Below are 17,487 nucleotides of genomic sequence, written 5' to 3' on the forward strand. Positions count from 1 at the left end.
CGAGGGAGCGTGACCACCGCGACGTATCCGATCTTGCTGAATTTTTGCTCAGCTGTCATTCGGAGCGCCCCTCTCTCTCGCTCTCTACTCCCCTCTCTCACTCGCTCTGATTCTGCCCGAGAGGAGACTGTGAAAGCGTGGTTCGTGGTTCGTGAGTGACGCGCCTACCAGGATCACGTCTCCTCCGTCTCTATGCTATTTTTCTGCCCGTACCCGTATTCTCCTCTCTCTTTCGTCGTCCCGCTCTCTTCGGATTCGTTCGTTTTCATTGGATCGCTCGCTCCATAATACCGTGTGCTCCCTTACGTTGACAACAACGCTGACGACCGACGGTGACCGCTGACGTTTTGTTTCCGATCGACAGAATACGTCGCCGTGTGTGCCACCAGTTGCGTGTTGCGTAACAACGATTTTACGACAGCCACCTCCACTGGGCGCCGGTACCACCTACTCGGTAGTCGAGTTCAACACACCGCGCAGCATCCCTTCGCCGATTCTGCCGATCCACTCGAGTTCGGTGAGTTTGTCTATTTGGCTTTTGCAGTTTACGAGAGCTACGGTTCCGGTGCAGACGATACCGCGACCCTCGAGTGTCGTTCCTTACAATTATATAGACAGACTTCGTAGAAGATAGTGTTTATTTATAAGAGTGCAAGATATTTTCGCAATCAGTCGACTCGACGATAGTTAGATTTCGTTGATATAAACCTAACCCAGACCACGCCTACGGTCGATCGTGTTTACTTGAGAATCTCCGGGTTCGTTGGGAATCGAAGCGAGGCGCGTTCCCGCGGACCAGATCGCGATCTCGGTACACAACGTTGCGCGTTTATAGGTTAGAATGCTCAGAAGTTGGATCAAGATCGGACGTGCCTGTGTAGCGTGTGCACGGGAATTAACGCGAACTGAGGAATTTGAAATTAAGAGAGGCGCGCGCGCGCGCGCGCACGAAGGCTGCGCTCTCGTTTCGCGTCGCGCGATTCCATTCCATATTTATGACAAGTATGCAAAGCGGATGACACGTGACGGACGCTAAGGAAAAAATCGCCTGTGTACGTAGACACGTACGCATGGAAGAAGGGCAAAGGTGCATCGTAATCGAACTTGCATAATTTAGTGGACAGGCAAACGTGTACGATTCAATGCAGAGTAGTAAAGAGAACCGTCGCGTCGTGTTGCGTCGCGGCTCCTCCCGCCCCTCCCTTGTCAGTCGACCCCCACTTCCTCCTCTTCTTTATCATGTCCCCGTCTCGTCCCGCGGCGTGCGGGGCGCGGCGCGGCGCGCATCGTGACTGTAACGCTTCTTGAATATGCAACGTGTTCGTTCCTTCATCGACACGAAATTATTCATCGACCGGTCAGCCGTCCTTCCTTTTCTCGTCTCCATTTCTCCGTTGCTTTCGACTTTCGACTACCTTATCTCGATGCACCGTTCATAATACCGCTGAAAATCGGCTCGAGACCGGAAGCAAGGGCATCGCTTAACCTTCGAAAGGAAGGGTCCTTAATCCCCTATAATTCTCTCCGTACCTAACATCTGCTACTGTCGTTAAATATGAAATAGGATTGACTCGTGGTGTACAGATCGAAGAAACTTGGTTTGCCTATTTAGGGTTTTCAGGTGAAAGAAACAAGTGTGTCCGTGACTCGATGACGTTTTATACAGGTACGAAGGGAAGTTAGCTTTTGGCTGGAGGGCGATAACTCTTGTTAATTTGACAGTTAATTAGCGGCCCATCGGATCGATTCTATTCTTCTCTCCCAGGCACTTGCGTAATTGCTTGGCTTTTTTCTTCTCCCTTACTCGCGGAAACTTGACGACCGTATCCGTTTACCTTGCTAATTGCCGGCCATCGTCGCGTAGTCACGAGCAATTGAATCTCCGTTAGAAGAGGGTGTACTTTTTTTTCTCTTTCGGCGACCGATTTCCGCACGCACGATGCGCGCCGACTTTCCGGGATGCCCCCTCGCATCTGAGAACCACTGTTCGCATGACTTTCATTAATCTGACCGCGCCTGAAGCCTCGTCTTGTGCTCGTCTTGTATCTCGTCTCTATGCGCGCACGGTGACACCACGTGTAGACCGTAGGTACGTGTATTTGGCTCGTTTCCCTTCTGCCCTCTCTCTAGTCTCTGCACAGCATACTCACAAACGATTTTTCACCCTTTTCCTCTGTTCCGCTCGCACCCTAAACCAGTGATAATCGCGAGCGCACACTTTCACGTGGCCACTGGCCGCTATTCCAATCAGAAGCTACTTAAGCGACCGTGTATTTCCCACGCGCTCGATCCCTCGATCCTTCCTACGTTTTTCCCGTCACGAGTCGAGCTTCCTCCCTCCGCTCGCTCTTCCGCTACCCTCAACCGCGATTCATACTCGCGATTAGTGGCGGCAGACAATTTTCGGCCAAAGAAAATTTAATAAAAATATTTGATGATATTTCGTGGAAAGGGCGTCGAATCTCCAAATCCGCAACTGTTCCTTCGACCTGGCTACCTGCCGCTGCGCCACAGTCGAAATATCGAGACATGCTGGTACCGTCCACGGTTCCGGGGCTACGATCTCGCGGAAACGGGCTGGAAATTGTAGCAGCGTTGCATCGTGAATCATTGCACGGGCCACTATCGTTACAGTTAATCGACGGTAAAGTCGCTCGCCCCGTAAGCAGTAATTGCGCCTCTAGCTGGCCAACAACTGAATCTCGCGAGTCACGACGGCTGCGGCGCAGAAATCGGTGTGTCGGTGCATCGATTTTCAGCAAATCCCTCCAGGCACTTGTAACGTGGATCTGTCTATACTCTATTGGAAGAAATTGGAGGGTCTTTAGCGTCCCGTTCCGATATATCGCGAGTGGATGAATTTCCATTCTTACGTGGCGATTCGATCGGGGGCCCGGGATTGCTCGAAAGGGTTCCTTAACGAACGGTCCCGGTCGGAGGGAAGGTGGAGGAAAAGGAGGGTCGACGCGTGGTTCTCTTGGCGCTTGAAACTCTCTCAAGTCACGGACTTGACTGAGTTAAGACGCTCTTAAGGCTAGTAGAGGGTGTTAACCTTTTGCACTCCCGCTAGCTCACCTGCGATAGCTACTTGCCAGCCAGCGATACGCCATTATTTTCCGTAACGTTTCAATTTTATACCCGAGCTGGCTCCCTCCTTTCCATCCCTGCGATTCGGTTTCTGTCTCCGCACAGTCTCTTCCTCCTCTTCCTCCTCTTCTTCCCAGCACCTCTAGCGAGCAAGCACTGAGCTTTCGGAGCAAATTTTGAAAGATGCGTCGTGAATATTTTCGGTATTTTCACCATATCGAAATCCCGAACTCTCGGGTGCTTCTTCGTTGATTTAGAGATTGAATTGCCTCGCGTTTAACAGGTTCGCAAGCGTGCAACCTGGCGATTATTATTTTATCGCGCAATGATAGACTCGGCGATGACGCCTTAACGACCCATTAAACGTCGGGATGAATATTATTTATTCGCTGCGCGGAGAACGTCGCGGATGTTGGGACTGCAACGCTGGGCCGTGGCTTTACGATTATCGAGAGAAATATTATCGTACCGGTGACATTCAGCGTTGTAAACGAACCGTAATGGGCTAGGTTTCCTTCGATTCTCTCTGTTTCACAAACGTCGATCGAGCAATTGCAGCTTTTATGGATGTTAAAGTGTTTTGGGAATTACAAATTCATCGTAGCTTTCACCTAGATTAGCTGTGGAGTTTGCCGCGTATCACAGATTTCCAAGCTTCTCTGGCCAGGCCAATGCTGAATGAAACTTTGATTATAATTCTCGTAGTATAATGTACCCCGGACACCTAATGATAGCGATGCATCCTGCATGCAGCGTGCAGCATTGCATTTAGTGCATCCAAGTGGATATAAACGTGGATAGACGCGCGCGGCGTGTATGTATGTATGTATGTATACGGGCAGTGTTGCATTGGCCGAAGAAGGTGCGCGGAGGCAACTGGCAACTGGCAACTGGACTCCCCTCCGGGCCCACATAAATCAGAAACTCGTGTTCAAGCTTAGCTCGAGCCACGATGCCAGAAATTTAGATGCACTCGGTGCTCCGCCAAAATAGTTTCCCCTCGATGTTTATGAAGCGAGGAATTGGGACAAAGTTATATAAACCTTGCAGATTACGAATTAGGCTAACGATTCAACTAAACTCCACTTTGCTTTCCGGCTTCAAAAACTTGCTCGCTTTTTTTCCTCAGCCTTGGCCAACGACTTTCGATTTCGATCGCGGCGCGTCGCTGCTCGCACTCGCGCCGCGAAAGTAGCCAGGCGAAAGAGACAGCGCGCAGCGCAGGGAAAGAAGAAAAAGAGGGGCAAGGAAAGGGGACCCGGAAGGGCAGCTCATCTTCCGCGAATCGACCGGGCCACTGACTCGTCTCCCGTTGCATAACGATTCCATCTCGATCGGGTGCATCCTCGTGGCACGTCGCTTGAGAGCCACTGGACCCGTGTACCGGTTGTTCCACTCGTGGAATGCGGACTAGCTCCTCTTGTGTGTACGCGTACCTCGTCCTGCCCGTATTCCTTCTACCCATACGTTGTCCGTCCCTTTGCTCTATCGTACGTGTGCGTCGAGGCTAGTCGCGAAATCGGGAAATCGCGCTACCCCTCGGGAGGATCCCGCGATTATTCGCCAACTACCGGTCTCCTTTCTTCTTCGCGCAGTGCGCACTCCCGCGCGTCGCGACGACGGTCAGCTTTACCTCGTCTTCCATGGAAACGCTGCGTCGCGTTTACAGTTAGCTGCATCTGGGGTACGGATCGCTTCTGCCTGGAACTTTTGCTTCGTCGGGGACATTTAAAAGATACCACTCTCTATGCGCCCTGCACAGGGTGCAAATCACCCGGAGTACCTATTTCTTTTTCTTTGCCTCTTGAATTCTAAATGAAAGGGTGTTCTTGAGTGCCCTGTATCTCGCTGGGACGGGAGGAAGAAGCCCCGCGCACCGCTAGGGAATATCGATAGTTAACGGTTGCATCAAAGTCCACGGCGAGTCGTTAAAAAGTCAGCACGGCGCGGGCGCGGGCGCGAGTGCGGCGAACGTGCCGTTCGTTCGAGTACGTTTATAAACAATCGAAGGAAGTTGTAGGTAGCGCATAAATATGTAGAGAGCCGGTCGGTTGCAGGCAGGCTCGTAGGACCACTGTATGCAAATCCAGTTTACCGATTGTGTAGTTACTTTACATGAACCAGTGCGCGTTGTATTTTTTTCGTCGCTTTTCTCCCTTTTTATGCGCTGTCAAGGATAACCTCGGAATTGCGGGCTTAAATTCTTTTGAACTTGTGTATAAACTTACTTGGAACCGGTGGAAACAAACGCGCTGCGATTTACCGTTACCCGCGATCCGAATCATCCCAAGAGCTTATAGAACCTTGTTCGGAGGGTAGTGCAGCAGCCAGGACGAGGCAAATAGAAGCTCGCTTCAACTCCACTGTTTCAATTACTTTAAAATAAACGCGATAAAGGATTCATCGCGTATGGAGATTTTCGTACACCTGCCCTCGTAAACGGCAGCTGCGCGTGTTTCCCGTGGCCAACTGAATTCCAACGCGGGATTCCTCTTCCATAGAGCTCGGAGCATTTCTTCGACCCTATCGTGCGCATGGAGGAGCAGCTTAGGTCCTCCTTTCCATACAGGACGCGTTTAACGGACTCGGCCGATCCTCTAACACGTATCGACTGATTTCTTGTTGCAGAACGGAAAGTTGAGCGAGGGAGGAGAAGCCAGAGCCTCGAGAGGAGGAATTCTTCCAAAATGGCGGCGGGCACGTGTCAATTGGCCTGAAGAGACATTCGAAGCGACGTAACGTGAGTTCCACCCCTTACGATATTTTCCTATCTAAGAAAATAAGCGGAATAGCAACGCGCGGATCGTGTTCAATCCCCACGTCCCTGAAAGCTCCCACGAATTTCAACTTTTTACATGCAGATGCATGAACTTGCGAGCCATGGTTTTTATACCTACGTGAATTTAACCCTTAAATAGCGCGTACCTACGTTCGATTGTGCAAAACAAGATTTTACGCCAGACTTAAATCCTTTTAAGATTTAATATAATAATGATTAACGAGCTAGAGTTAACGAATCTTCTGGACTGGAGCGCGGGTGCACCCTTCGCCGAGCCCTTAGCTATGCGCGCACGAGGAGCGATTATCAGGCCGCAGTAACTTACGCGTCACCCGTTATCTGACCGCGCTTATTATGCGCGTTATCGTCTCTCGCTTGGACGAGGGAAAGCCATAAATTTAATAGTCCCGGCCTCGTGGAGAGCAGAGGAGGATGCTGGGTCTCCTTGGGCATGAAAATCCAAATCGATCCTCCGGGCAGATAGAGTTCTTAAACAGTGGCAATAACGCGTTCCCTTTGAAAAACACCCGAAAACGTCACCGAGCGTACAGTTTTCCACGCGATCTTCTTTCTTTTCTTAGAATCTTCCATTCCAATTAATGGAATCGCGGGCAGATTTAGGTGTGAGTTTTTCTTCTACTCCTATTCTTTACCGTTACGATGGTTATGGGCAGTTCACCTATACTCCATACTCTATACATATAGCCATCGCTTGGATCGCCGCGCTCGCGGATTAGTCGGTTCACGCGTTGATTACGCGCGATGCACACGTCTCGACTGTCGTGAAACTTTCCCATGGCAAACAACGTTTGCGTCAGCCGCCTCTGTTTGCTGCCAAGAGTTCGCTTTCGTCGATCGCGTTTCCACCGATCATGGCGAAATTCTCTTCGCTGATAACGAGGCGATCGATTACCGACATCTCCGGTTCATTCCTGCAACTCGATGCTCTATAGAATTTTTAGGGAAAGAGATTATCTGTACGCGTTTTCACGCCGCCGCGCTGTGCCAGCTTGGTGCGGTGCGAAGGCTTATCCGTGGAAGATCGTTACGGTCCCGAATGAAGAAAAAAGAAAAAAGAACGGGCCGTGGAATCTCTCCAGATCGTAAATAATTATTCACGCGCGTCGCGCTTGGGCCCGATAAAAAACGGCCACAGATCGTTACGATGGGACGTTCCATTGCTTGGCTTTCCGCCGATAACCTCTACGATAAATCCTCTCTATCTGGGATTAGACGCTGAACGAGAATTTAAACCCATTTGGGACGCATCGATGGGATAATAAAACGCGTCCACTCGTGCCATTGTCATGGCTAAGAATCCACGAATACGTGGTCACTTTGCATTGTTAGTCGTGCAGCGTAGGTACGTCTTATCTTCTGTGATTTGGCCGGACTAAGTTCCTAAGCACCGTCACTGCATCGATCGCACGGAAGGTCGACGAATGAAGAATGAAGTAGATACATAAGGGAGACAGGGGCCCATTCAAGGTCCCAGGAGAGAAAAAAAAGTGTCTGGGCGAAGGCAGGTCGAACGAATAAAGGCATTATTGTCGATTGTTCTTTCATATCGATGATTCCCGTGATCGGGGCATTCGCACGGCCCCCTCCGTCTCATCCTGGCGGACCAGTTTCATTCATTCACCGCAATTATCTACAACTTATCGGCGTACAATCGTTTTACCATCTCCAGAGGCAAATAAGAAGAGGAGGACATATCGAGATTCCTACGCACGTACAGCGATTAATCAACCGTCTTAATTAAATGCCTAATCACCGTCTACGTAATGGGATACGGATCTCCAGCGGATAATCGGTCCTCGAGGACCAACACGGGTGGATTGCCATCTCCAAGGCGCTCGCAGCGATAGGAGAAGTACCTAATAGTGCACGAGCTTCTGTCGAAGAAAGCGGAAAGTCCATCCACCGCATCTCCACTCTCCCTCGCGAGCTCGCCATTCGAAAAGAGAGTCTGAGGATGATAAAAAATCCGAGCCTTAGCCGAGCCGAGCCGAGCGCAGTGGAAAATTTCACGGCGACCGTCCGCGGATCGCGGTTATTACGAGGGAAATGAGATAAATCGTCATTAGGAGAGCGGGGAGGGATGTTTACACGAGCCAAGGAGGAAGCAAAACGAGGAATTGTCTGAACGGAATCGAGTCGTTTCCTGATAACAAACGCGCAGAGAACGAGGTCGACGTCGTCTCTCTGCACGAAGCTTCGTCACTTGATCTGAAAATTACCCTATCGCGCTAAAACAGCTACCCACTTTCCTCACGATCCTCGTAACCTGTTCATCATATTCTCCCTTTATTAGGTACATTCCGTAGGATTCCTCTTGGACACCCTGTATGCACGCCCAACGACCGATCCACGGATCCCGACGGTTAATCGCCCTCCACGAATCGTCCCATCGATTGATAATTGTAGGCGTGATAGGTGGAAAAGAAAAATGCCGGGATGAAATTTTTTTTCGCCGGTGGACGCCTGGACGTTCGAGGCTCGCTCGACCTTCGATACTCTGGGAGGATCGCCAGCCATTAGAATACCGTCCGCGAGGAAGAGGGTGATTCGAGGAAAGGCACCCGTTAATGGCTACGGCCCTTTTGCACGCTTAAATAAATAACCGCGCCGCGCCGCGTCCCGGCCTGTGTAATTACGCGCGCACAGGCCTGTACAGGCAGGCGTACCTGTACGGGGCGTGTGTATGCGTGGTTGGCGTGCATTCTGCGAGTAATCGGTACAGAAAGGGGCAGCAGGGAGGTGGAGGAGGAGCGGATAAGAGGTCTTGGGTATGCCGTTTCGAAATTACAGCCTCAAAAAGACCGAGGATCGCGGATAAGAAAGGCTTCGATCGGTCGCGCCGCGCCAGTCCATTCTAACTCCAAAGACTCTTCCCTGCCTTCTTTTCAACCATGAATTCGCCTCGATCGGTGGATAGAAACGTTGGGCTCGTGTGCTGTGATCGCGAGAAGAAGAGCAATTATCGCGCGGTTTGGAATGTTTGGGGAAATTTCACGGCACCTTTGTCCGAGCTATTATCCGCGTTACTACTTGTCGCAGGTATATAATTCAGTATCAATCGGAATCTCAAGGCAGATTCCAGTCGTATCTGGCCATCTCGACGCACCGACGGAATAAAAGTTCCCTTAACCATCGTTATGTTATAGAGAAAATGTCACCGAAAGAAATCCTCCGTGGATCGTAACGGACAGGCGGTCTGACGGACACACGGAGTTGCGAGTCTCGAGCAGCGTGCACATAGCCTCTTAGAAAGGCCGATAATTAAGGTAATGGCTACTTTTCAAGTGGATTTCCGTGTGGCTCGATCCAGCCAGCCTTCTCCGCCGATTATGGTCACGAAGGGCCCTCGTCGTTTTGCTCGTTCCTGCTGGCCCTTTTACTCTCCGGTTGTGCGATTCAACCTCCGCCTCTTCCCGTGCCCCCGCCTCGATAATTGTATATAGCTCAAGTCGACCCGTCGATCGCTATCTGGGTAATTTCAACGGCGAAGAGTCGCTAGCACGCGCCCTTTTTCTTCCCGTCGATATGATCGATTCTTGCCCGTCGCGTCGATCCGTCGATCGAACGCTCTCTTCTTATCTCCCGAGACCCCTTCCAAGGAAATGCAGCCTCCCCCACCGGTGGACTTTCGAAATCCCCGACGATTTCCCGATTTCAGCATCGCGGGTCGCCCGTTATCGCTGCTCCAGATACCACCGTCGGCTCTTACGACTATATGTTTATGCTCGGCCGCTATCTCGACGGCAGCTTTTTCGATCCGGTATCAATCCTCTTCGCGCTGCACGCATGTAACGATACGTACGTTTATCGGCCGCCTCGCGGAACGCGAAACGTGGACGTTGAAATCGCGTGGAACGCTAAAAATACCATCCTTGCGTCGGCCGCGGTTGCGACTCGCGCAATCGTCACGGCTTATAAATTTCCCTTCCACCGTGCCGTCGCGTCGTTTGAGTCGTTTCCCGATAAGTACCGGCAAATTCTGCGCCAAGCACCTCGCTGCCGCTCAAATGCTTTCGAGTTGAACGCTCGCGGAGCAGCAACAGAAATAGTTTTTCAAGCAGACGCGTACCTAGGTACCTGTTCGGTAACGGCCGACGAGAAAAAGGTGGAGAGGGAAAGGGGACCGGCAATCTGCTACAATGGATTTTGAAGAGTGTAATTTTCCTTGGTAACAATGGCCACGCGAACCCCTGACGTGTAATCTTACCGTCGCGTCGGCGTCGGCGTGGTTCTAATTTTCCGCGCGTCATGGGAATTTCTAGCGAAGCCGTCCTCTTCGAGGGAGCATCGTCGGACCCGGCTTCCCTGCTCGAAATTTCCAGCAAGAATCATTGTTGCTTTCGTTTTTCACGGGGGATCCTTAGCGTAGATTGTGGATCGTTTACGAGGGATTCTGTGTAGCAAGAACGCGCTTAATCTCACGGGATTTTCGAGATCTTACGTGGAAGATATTATCGCCGACCCTCGCGTCCCTCCAATTTCAAGACCCAGATAATTAATTACGGCTCTGGGGCTTGGATGAAGCCAGAAATCCAGCCAACGCATCTATGTACCTACGAACCGCGCCGATATATTTCCAGATTTTTGCCGATAAACGCGATAAACGGTCCATTCGAAAAGATTTGCCGCGGGGAGCGTCCGCCGCGAGGCAAACATGTTATTTTCCCATGCATGGCGGCGGTGGTGGCGATCTGATCGGCACCAGCCGCTTCGATTGGTCCCGGCTAGGTTTCGACCCGTCCCACTGGTCAGCCGCGGATCCCGTCGATCGGCCAATCGGCATTTTCACCGATAACACAAGTCATAATTAGCGCGATTCATTAATGCGTCGGTCGGCTACGGCGGCGTTTGAATGGAACGACGCGGCGCGACGACGCGTGACCGTTTAGTCGTGGTCGATGACGGATCGACCAACGTTCGCTCCGAACGTACTTACCGTCGCGCGTCCACCAGTTATCGAACGGTTACGTGCTCCTCGGAAGGGATCGATTGGGACAGAAACACGGTACGAAACGCAGTTGTTGCCGTGACGTCGATCCCACACCTTGGCGATAAAGTGCTTGCCGATTTATCTGGGCGCACGATCTTAGAGAGGCGTTATGACAAAGCCTGTTACAGGAGCGAGAGATCGAAGATCAGCGACACGGGGCATTGTTGGCACTCGGGCTACGGCCGCATCGCGTTGCGTTAATCGGGTTAACAATAAAACCTCGGGACAACCGTGCCAGCCGAGCTAGGCCTCTCTCCTCCGGCCTACCCCTCAAAGGTTAAGGTCATTCGCCTCCAACGACAGTCCGCGTCGCGTTTAACCTTTCGTTTCTTTAACGAGATTGCCGGCAAACGGAGGAAAGAAACTGGGACGTGCTTCCTTCTCTGTATCGCGCCGGTCTTCGTAACAGATAGTTTAATTCCGCCGCGTCGCACGGTGGTTCCAAATCGCTAAGAGGCGGCAAACCTCTCGAAACGTACTACAATTTAATCAGAAATCGGTGCTCGGAGGTTTTCGAGGTCGGTGATTACGAATCTGAAGTCAAAGTTTCAAAAAAAAAACACAATCAAATGGCGGATCTAATATCCCTGGTATAAACGTTGTTCTTAAGTTCAAAATTTTTTTAAAAATTATTTTGACAATTTTATTTTTTCCGATTCTAGTGTAAAAACTCAACATTTCTGCGTTTAGTAGGTCACGTAGTTCAAGTATATTGCCGAAAATAATAAAAGAAAACTATGAATTATATGTATTGTTTGAAATAACGAATGCTGTTTTATTCGTATACTAAATACACTTGGCACTTTAAATTTAAATATCTTAAAAAACCGCAAATTTCTGCAAATTTTCTCAATTGGATATCATACACCGTGGCACTCGGTGACACTCATCTTTGTTTTCCTTCCGTTTTATTAAAACATGACTTGGATTTATGACGCATTGAGAAGAGAATTACGAGGGTATATTCAAAGATATTTTACTTTGTTTCTGTGGAAAGTTTATGTTTATAACACCTACTTTATGTTTATAAATATATCTCAATAACCAATCAATATATTTAAGAAATTCAAGCGGCATTTAATGCACTGATATATATATATACAACAAATCTGCTATAATAGCATAAAGCTGGTATATACTTGGAAAATTGATTTTCGCCAGCTTTTGGCGATTTGGGACCACTGTGCGTCGGCCCGCTTCTTCCTCCGATCGAGATCCCTTTCAAGCGACAGCCGTAATATAGCCGTCATTCTTCGCGTCGACTTTTCGCCACTGAATGCATATGCAACCGACTACTTTTGAGTAGCCTCCGGGCGCTCCGCGGCGCGGCTGATCGCAAGGTTTAAAATAGATCCTTCTACTTGGCTGGAACCAGATGTACCCACCCGTCTGCCTTCTGCGAACGCAGAAACGCGCGCTGGTGTCCCTTGTTTCGTGAACGGCTCCGGTTCCGGCGAGCTTCCTCTAACTTAAACTACGCTTAATCAAGGACTTGCCTTTAAAAGATAATATCATCATCCTGGGGAATTCACTGACCCTGTGTAAAAGAAACGAAAGCTGCGCAGTTTCTGTTTGTTTGATCAATGGTGCAGCTTCACCACGATCGTTACTTTCGGTACACCGTGTGGATCGTTACGTCCCGTTTCGCGAAAGCTCGCAGCAGCGTCGCCTGGATGATGAGCTGGCGTAATATCGGCTTTATCGCGAAGCCGGTTTATCGCGGTTTTTTGCTTTCCGCGATAGAGCGTCTCGTGTTATTGCGGCCTCGAAACAGATCGAATCCCGACGAGAAATTCGAACGGCTGATCGACGCTCGGCTCGTTGCTTTGCACTTTTGCAGCCAGGATGGTGTTGGTGGTGAACGGGGTCCTGCAGGAGGACATCCCGACGGACAGCAGGTCCTTGTACGCTGCCTACCCGATGTACCGGGAGACGGCGGCCCAGCTTCACTCGATGCCGGCGAAGCTGGTCGGTCCCATGGGCCTCCTTTACATCAGGCAGCGAGAAATGGCCGCGACATTGCCCCACGACAGTAAGTACCTACACACTCGTTGTGCGCCTGTATCGTACCTGTCTACTTATGTAGGTTACGCGCAACCGTTCGAATCACAAGAATGTGATTAATCTAGAAAAGAGGAAGCAAAATTCTGAATGTTACCATTACTGGAATTTCGGTGCACATTCCGTTGCAGCTACGCACGTACCTGCCTACCTCGTGCTCGGTTATTTCGTTGTGTCATTTGAAATGGAGATGTTCTTTAGGCGATAGCATTGAAAGTTCAGAATAGACTCGCTCTACACGTATCTTGAATGGCTTGCAACGGAGTGAACGAAGCACGTACTCTACATATTGCCGGCTTTGTCATGTAAACGCCTACTTAAGATAGTCGCAAGGTTCGCGCGAATCCTCGGATCTTGTTTCATTGTTGGGAGAAATATCGAACGGTATTAGCATCTATACTTACTAGTAATCGCGACGCGCAGAACTCTCCTGTCTCGGATCCCCAGTCCTCCGAGTTGAGCTTCGCTAAGCTTCCCATCGCTTCTCTGTTCTCTGTTCTCTGCAGAAAACGTGAGCATCATCGGCTCGGACGACATGACCACGTGCATGATCGTCGTCGTGAGGCATTCTGGTAAGCATTTGAACGAAGGAGAGGGATGAGACGGCACGGCACAGGGGTACGTGAACGGTTGGTGTTGACGTAGGTTCGGGGGCTGCAGCCTTGGCGCACTTAGACGGGGTCGGTACCGAGGACGCGGCGGCCGCGATGGTGCAGAGGGTAACGGAGCTGGCGATCGGCTTCCCGGAGGGTCGCCTGGAGCTGCAACTGGTCGGCGGCTACTCCGACCCAAGGAACTACTCGGAAGAGGTGTTCTGCAATATTCTCTGTAAGCGCTGCTTTGTGCGACTGGAATCGAAATGTCGAAATCGTTCGAAAGGAAAGGGGAACAGACCGGGCTCTTTTGTTTTCAGCCGCGTTCCACAAGCAACCGGTGGAGATCGATCTGACCCTCTGTTGCGTGGGCGAGTTGAACACCACCGTGAGAGGCGGCATTCATTGGCCGGTGATCTACGGTATCGGTTTGAACGTGAAGACGGGGGAGATCTTCCCCGCGACCTTTCCCGATAAAGGGCCTGATCAGGCGCTCAGGCACGCCAGATACTTAACTGGAGGTCAACAGGTGAATATTTCGGGTGTAATCAAGGCTGCCAGACTATAGGCTGGCTTTTTCCTTCGTTCGTTCTGGTAACGATTAACGTAACGATACACAAATGGAAGATCGCTCAAAGCCACCGAGAATAGGGATGCTGTTTCGATTTTCGATTTATTGTCAGTGGCCTTGAGCAGTCAGCACAGAACCGATCGTGTTTGTTCGTGGTTGCGCAGGTCCTGGACGTTTACGACTGCACCCTCGGACTGCTCCGAATCGGCCCCTTCAACTACGAACCCCTCCGAGGGGTCGACCTCTGGCTAGCCCAGTCCGATCAGTTTATCCTCCAGCATCTCTCCACCGCGCCAGAAGTGGAGCTTCCGCATTTCGTGTCGCAGGTACGCCCTCTCCTCCGAGTCGATTCTTTCGCCGCGCCGATCCCCCGTTCACGATTAATCCTCCCTCCCCCCATGGAGTTAGATCGATCGAGCAAGACGGAACGATTCGCCTGTTTCAGATACGAACCACGCTCAAGTACATACAGGACAATCAATTTCCGGCCGTCACTGTCTTCCGGGACAACAGACCTCATTACTATCGTCGGGACGAGACCACCGGCGTTTGGCACCCCATAAGATACTAATAAAACGCGTCCGCCTATCTGTCAGGCCCTGTTGTTCCCGACATCCGCGGAACGCGGGCGACAGCGTTGCGAGACAGAACTCGCCCGTGGGTGATATCAAATCCAAAAATAGAAATCGCGAGCCGACGATCGGTGCACGCGCCTCTTCGACGCGCCGCGCCGATTCTCTTGCCTTCGTCTCTTTTTTCTACAATCCTTTCTCTCGCGAGACGTCTTTTTCGGATGTATTTATTATTGTTGAGAAACGTGCGTGGATAACGGATGGATATCGTTCGCGCGCACGCGATTTGCCTGTTGCGAGCAATTATGTACCCGACAATCTCCACGGCTATTTCATCGATACGGAAAAGGTTGGTGCTTCGCTCCAGCTGTTTGTTTCGTTTTTCGGCTACGTTCGATGTAATGTGTGTATACAGTGAGAGAGAGAGAGAGAGAGAGAGAGAGAGAGAGAGAGAGAGAGAGAGAGAGAGAGAGAGTAACGATGAGGTATATGGTACGGATTTGTCGATTCGCGATTCGCTACGTAGAATGGACGAGAGGAATGGCGCGGCGTCCGAGCGATCATCGTCTTAGGGTAGTTATGATAATTTCGTACGATCGTCATTAGGAGCGGTAGTTTTATGGGCTAGTAATCGGCGATTGTTGAGATTCATTCTGTTTTCTCCTCCACCTTATTCTACATCCCACTTTCAGGACACCTATCCGTGCCGATACGTGCACGAGCTGCGATGCAGTTTCTTTCTATGGTTCAAGATGATTGCTGTGGTGTTCGTTGATTGGCTTCGCAATAGCGCTGTCACTTTCCCGCGGTTACAGCACCGGGAAGATCGCTCGTAATAAACCTGATACGTGCCAACGGACACGGACGTAGGGGAAGTCGTTCAAATCAGAAATTTGGTCGAATTCCATGGCGGGTCTAACACGGAGGCTTGCAGATTTATTAGAATTTATATTACCACTTTTCCGAGCGTCAAATTGTTTCGAGACATTGTAGAATTGAAGAGCTGGCAAGAATAATAGAAAGAAAGGAAAATTGAGTGAATGGATTAATGTAGAATTATCTTTATTATGTTACATGTGAATCGTTATGGATCCTCGATGCGTTCCCGTCGAGATAAAAAATATCGTCCGTCACGGTATGACGCGTTAGTCTGGCTGAAGAAGGAATGAAGAAGGAATGAATTTGAGTGACCGTAGAAATTCTACAAAAGCCCCTTTCATTCCACAAACATCGATGAATTGTATGGGAAAATTTCATTGCATCAAAGTCGATAATAAAAGAAACTCACGAGACAGTGAAACCCATCGCTACCGAATAGTGCCCAACAATGTTGCTCTTTTTCCAAGTACATTTCTTCTCCAGTCGGACTGCATCCATCTGCTTCGTTCGTTTTGCCTCGATGGATCAGGGAAAGTTCGCGCAACGAACATTCCGGTTCTTGCCATAAAAGAAAGGAACGATGTAAATAATTTCTTTCTGTCCACGTTGCAGCGACAGCTTCGCGGCGAGGAAGGGAAGTTCTTTGTAGAAAAGATGAGTCGTTGTTTCCGAATCTCCCGTTAAAGCTCAGACAGGTATGCCTGAAACGAGTACGTCCGAGCTTCCTACGACCTCTCCGTGATTCTGTTGTAAGTTATAAGTTGTAAGTTGCAAGTGATACAACGGTTCCAACAAAAGTACATTGGAGCTTCGATAATACGAGGCACGAAAGAATCGAGGTGTCGATGCTCCACTGTGCGTGCGCGGAGAAACGTTCACGAAAAGAAGCGAACGATCGAGAATCCCGATATTTCTTATTCGCGACGTTCGCGGCGAGCAAAGATACCAAGAGGCGCGGTCGATTTTTACACGAAGGAAGACGTTATCACCATCATTTCAATTGTTGTGGTGCGAGCTAACTAACCGAGGTTTTAACGTTAACTATATTTCCTAGAAATCGAAGAGATATATATATATATATATTTTTACTATATGTTATGGAAATAGCGAAAAGCGTTCGCGACGATCGCGATGACAGCGATGCGCAGCGGTAACGATACTATACTGTCGTTAAAATTGTCGTCAACGTTGACGAGACGGAGGAAGCTTCGTCAAGCTCGAAGAGGAGAATCGTAACGACCGATCGCCACTTTCTGTAATATTTCTACCGACAGGTTCGCTGCTTCTGCTTACGTCGTCAAGATTCCAGTGGCGATGCTATGTAATAGATCTACTTTAAATCTCCACGCTTTGTCGATCGATCGAATCGAAATCGCCCGATGTAGAATGTCTCTCGTTATCCGAGTATTCTACTATCGCAACGATCTGTGATCCGAAAAGTCAAGTCTCCTGTTAGTTTAGATAACGACGGTTCTACTGTACCCCCGAGAGTTGCATCGTGTCGTTTGATCGTTCTTGTTGGGTATCTTTTAATTGTTCGCCTCTCGATAGTATAAATCTATTCGAATGATCGGCAAAGAATTAAGTTCGCCTCCTCCACTTTTCGTTTCATTCCCTCTTCTTTCTTCCCGTCACGCTTTTCCGTTCGATCTCTTTCGCCCACTTTCCCCTTGTTGCGCAGATACGATCCTTTTCACAACATTATTTGGTGATATATTTATACAATAAACGATAGTTTACAAAAAAAATGGTCGCGCGAAGTTGCTTTAATCTCTGCGCATAGATAATTCACTTCTAGGCCTACTTAATCTTTCAATTAGTTTTTCTCCCCTAGGGAGGGGTTGGGTTTCAACGGCTAATACTGGATACATCGGAAGATAGAAGCTAACTCGATTGCCTCTCGTCAGTGTACCTTTACGAACTTGCGTCTACGA

At 49.7% G+C, this 17,487-nt stretch overlaps 1 protein-coding gene across 6 annotated transcripts; it reads left to right on the forward strand.

The window, feature by feature from the left end:
• The first annotated feature begins 70 nt into the window (after positions 1–70).
• Ntan1 (N-terminal amidohydrolase 1) lies at positions 71–17,301 on the forward strand. Of its 6 annotated transcripts, none has more exons than XM_076826790.1 (8): positions 71–517; positions 5,716–5,827; positions 12,718–12,909; positions 13,445–13,510; positions 13,584–13,766; positions 13,852–14,060; positions 14,267–14,428; positions 14,548–17,301. In XM_076826790.1, the coding sequence occupies exons 3-8, from the start codon at positions 12,723–12,725 to the stop codon at positions 14,671–14,673; spliced, it is 933 nt and encodes a 310-aa protein (XP_076682905.1). In that variant the 5' UTR covers positions 71–517; positions 5,716–5,827; positions 12,718–12,722; the 3' UTR covers positions 14,674–17,301. The 6 variants fall into 6 exon arrangements, 3 of the variants coding, with proteins under 3 accessions (XP_076682905.1, XP_076682907.1, XP_076682908.1); XM_076826792.1 differs by having other exon boundaries at positions 71–512; XM_076826793.1 differs by lacking the exons at positions 71–517; positions 5,716–5,827 and adding an exon at positions 10,745–10,892.
• Positions 17,302–17,487: the final 186 nt, after the last annotated feature.

Source organism: Andrena cerasifolii, chromosome 14 (assembly GCF_050908995.1).
Source record: "Andrena cerasifolii isolate SP2316 chromosome 14, iyAndCera1_principal, whole genome shotgun sequence".
Lineage (NCBI taxonomy): Eukaryota > Metazoa > Arthropoda > Insecta > Hymenoptera > Andrenidae > Andrena > Andrena cerasifolii.

Bases quoted from the DNA above. Each gene is read 5' to 3' on its own strand.
- Ntan1 (XM_076826790.1), top strand. From the start codon at position 12,723: ATGGTGTTGGTGGTGAACGGGGTCCTGCAGGAGGACATCCCGACGGAC. The intron at 13,511-13,583 runs GTAAGCATTTGA...GTGTTGACGTAG, and splicing joins CGTCGTCGTGAGGCATTCTG to GTTCGGGGGCTGCAGCCTTG. The intron at 14,429-14,547 runs GTACGCCCTCTC...CGCCTGTTTCAG, and splicing joins TTCCGCATTTCGTGTCGCAG to ATACGAACCACGCTCAAGTA.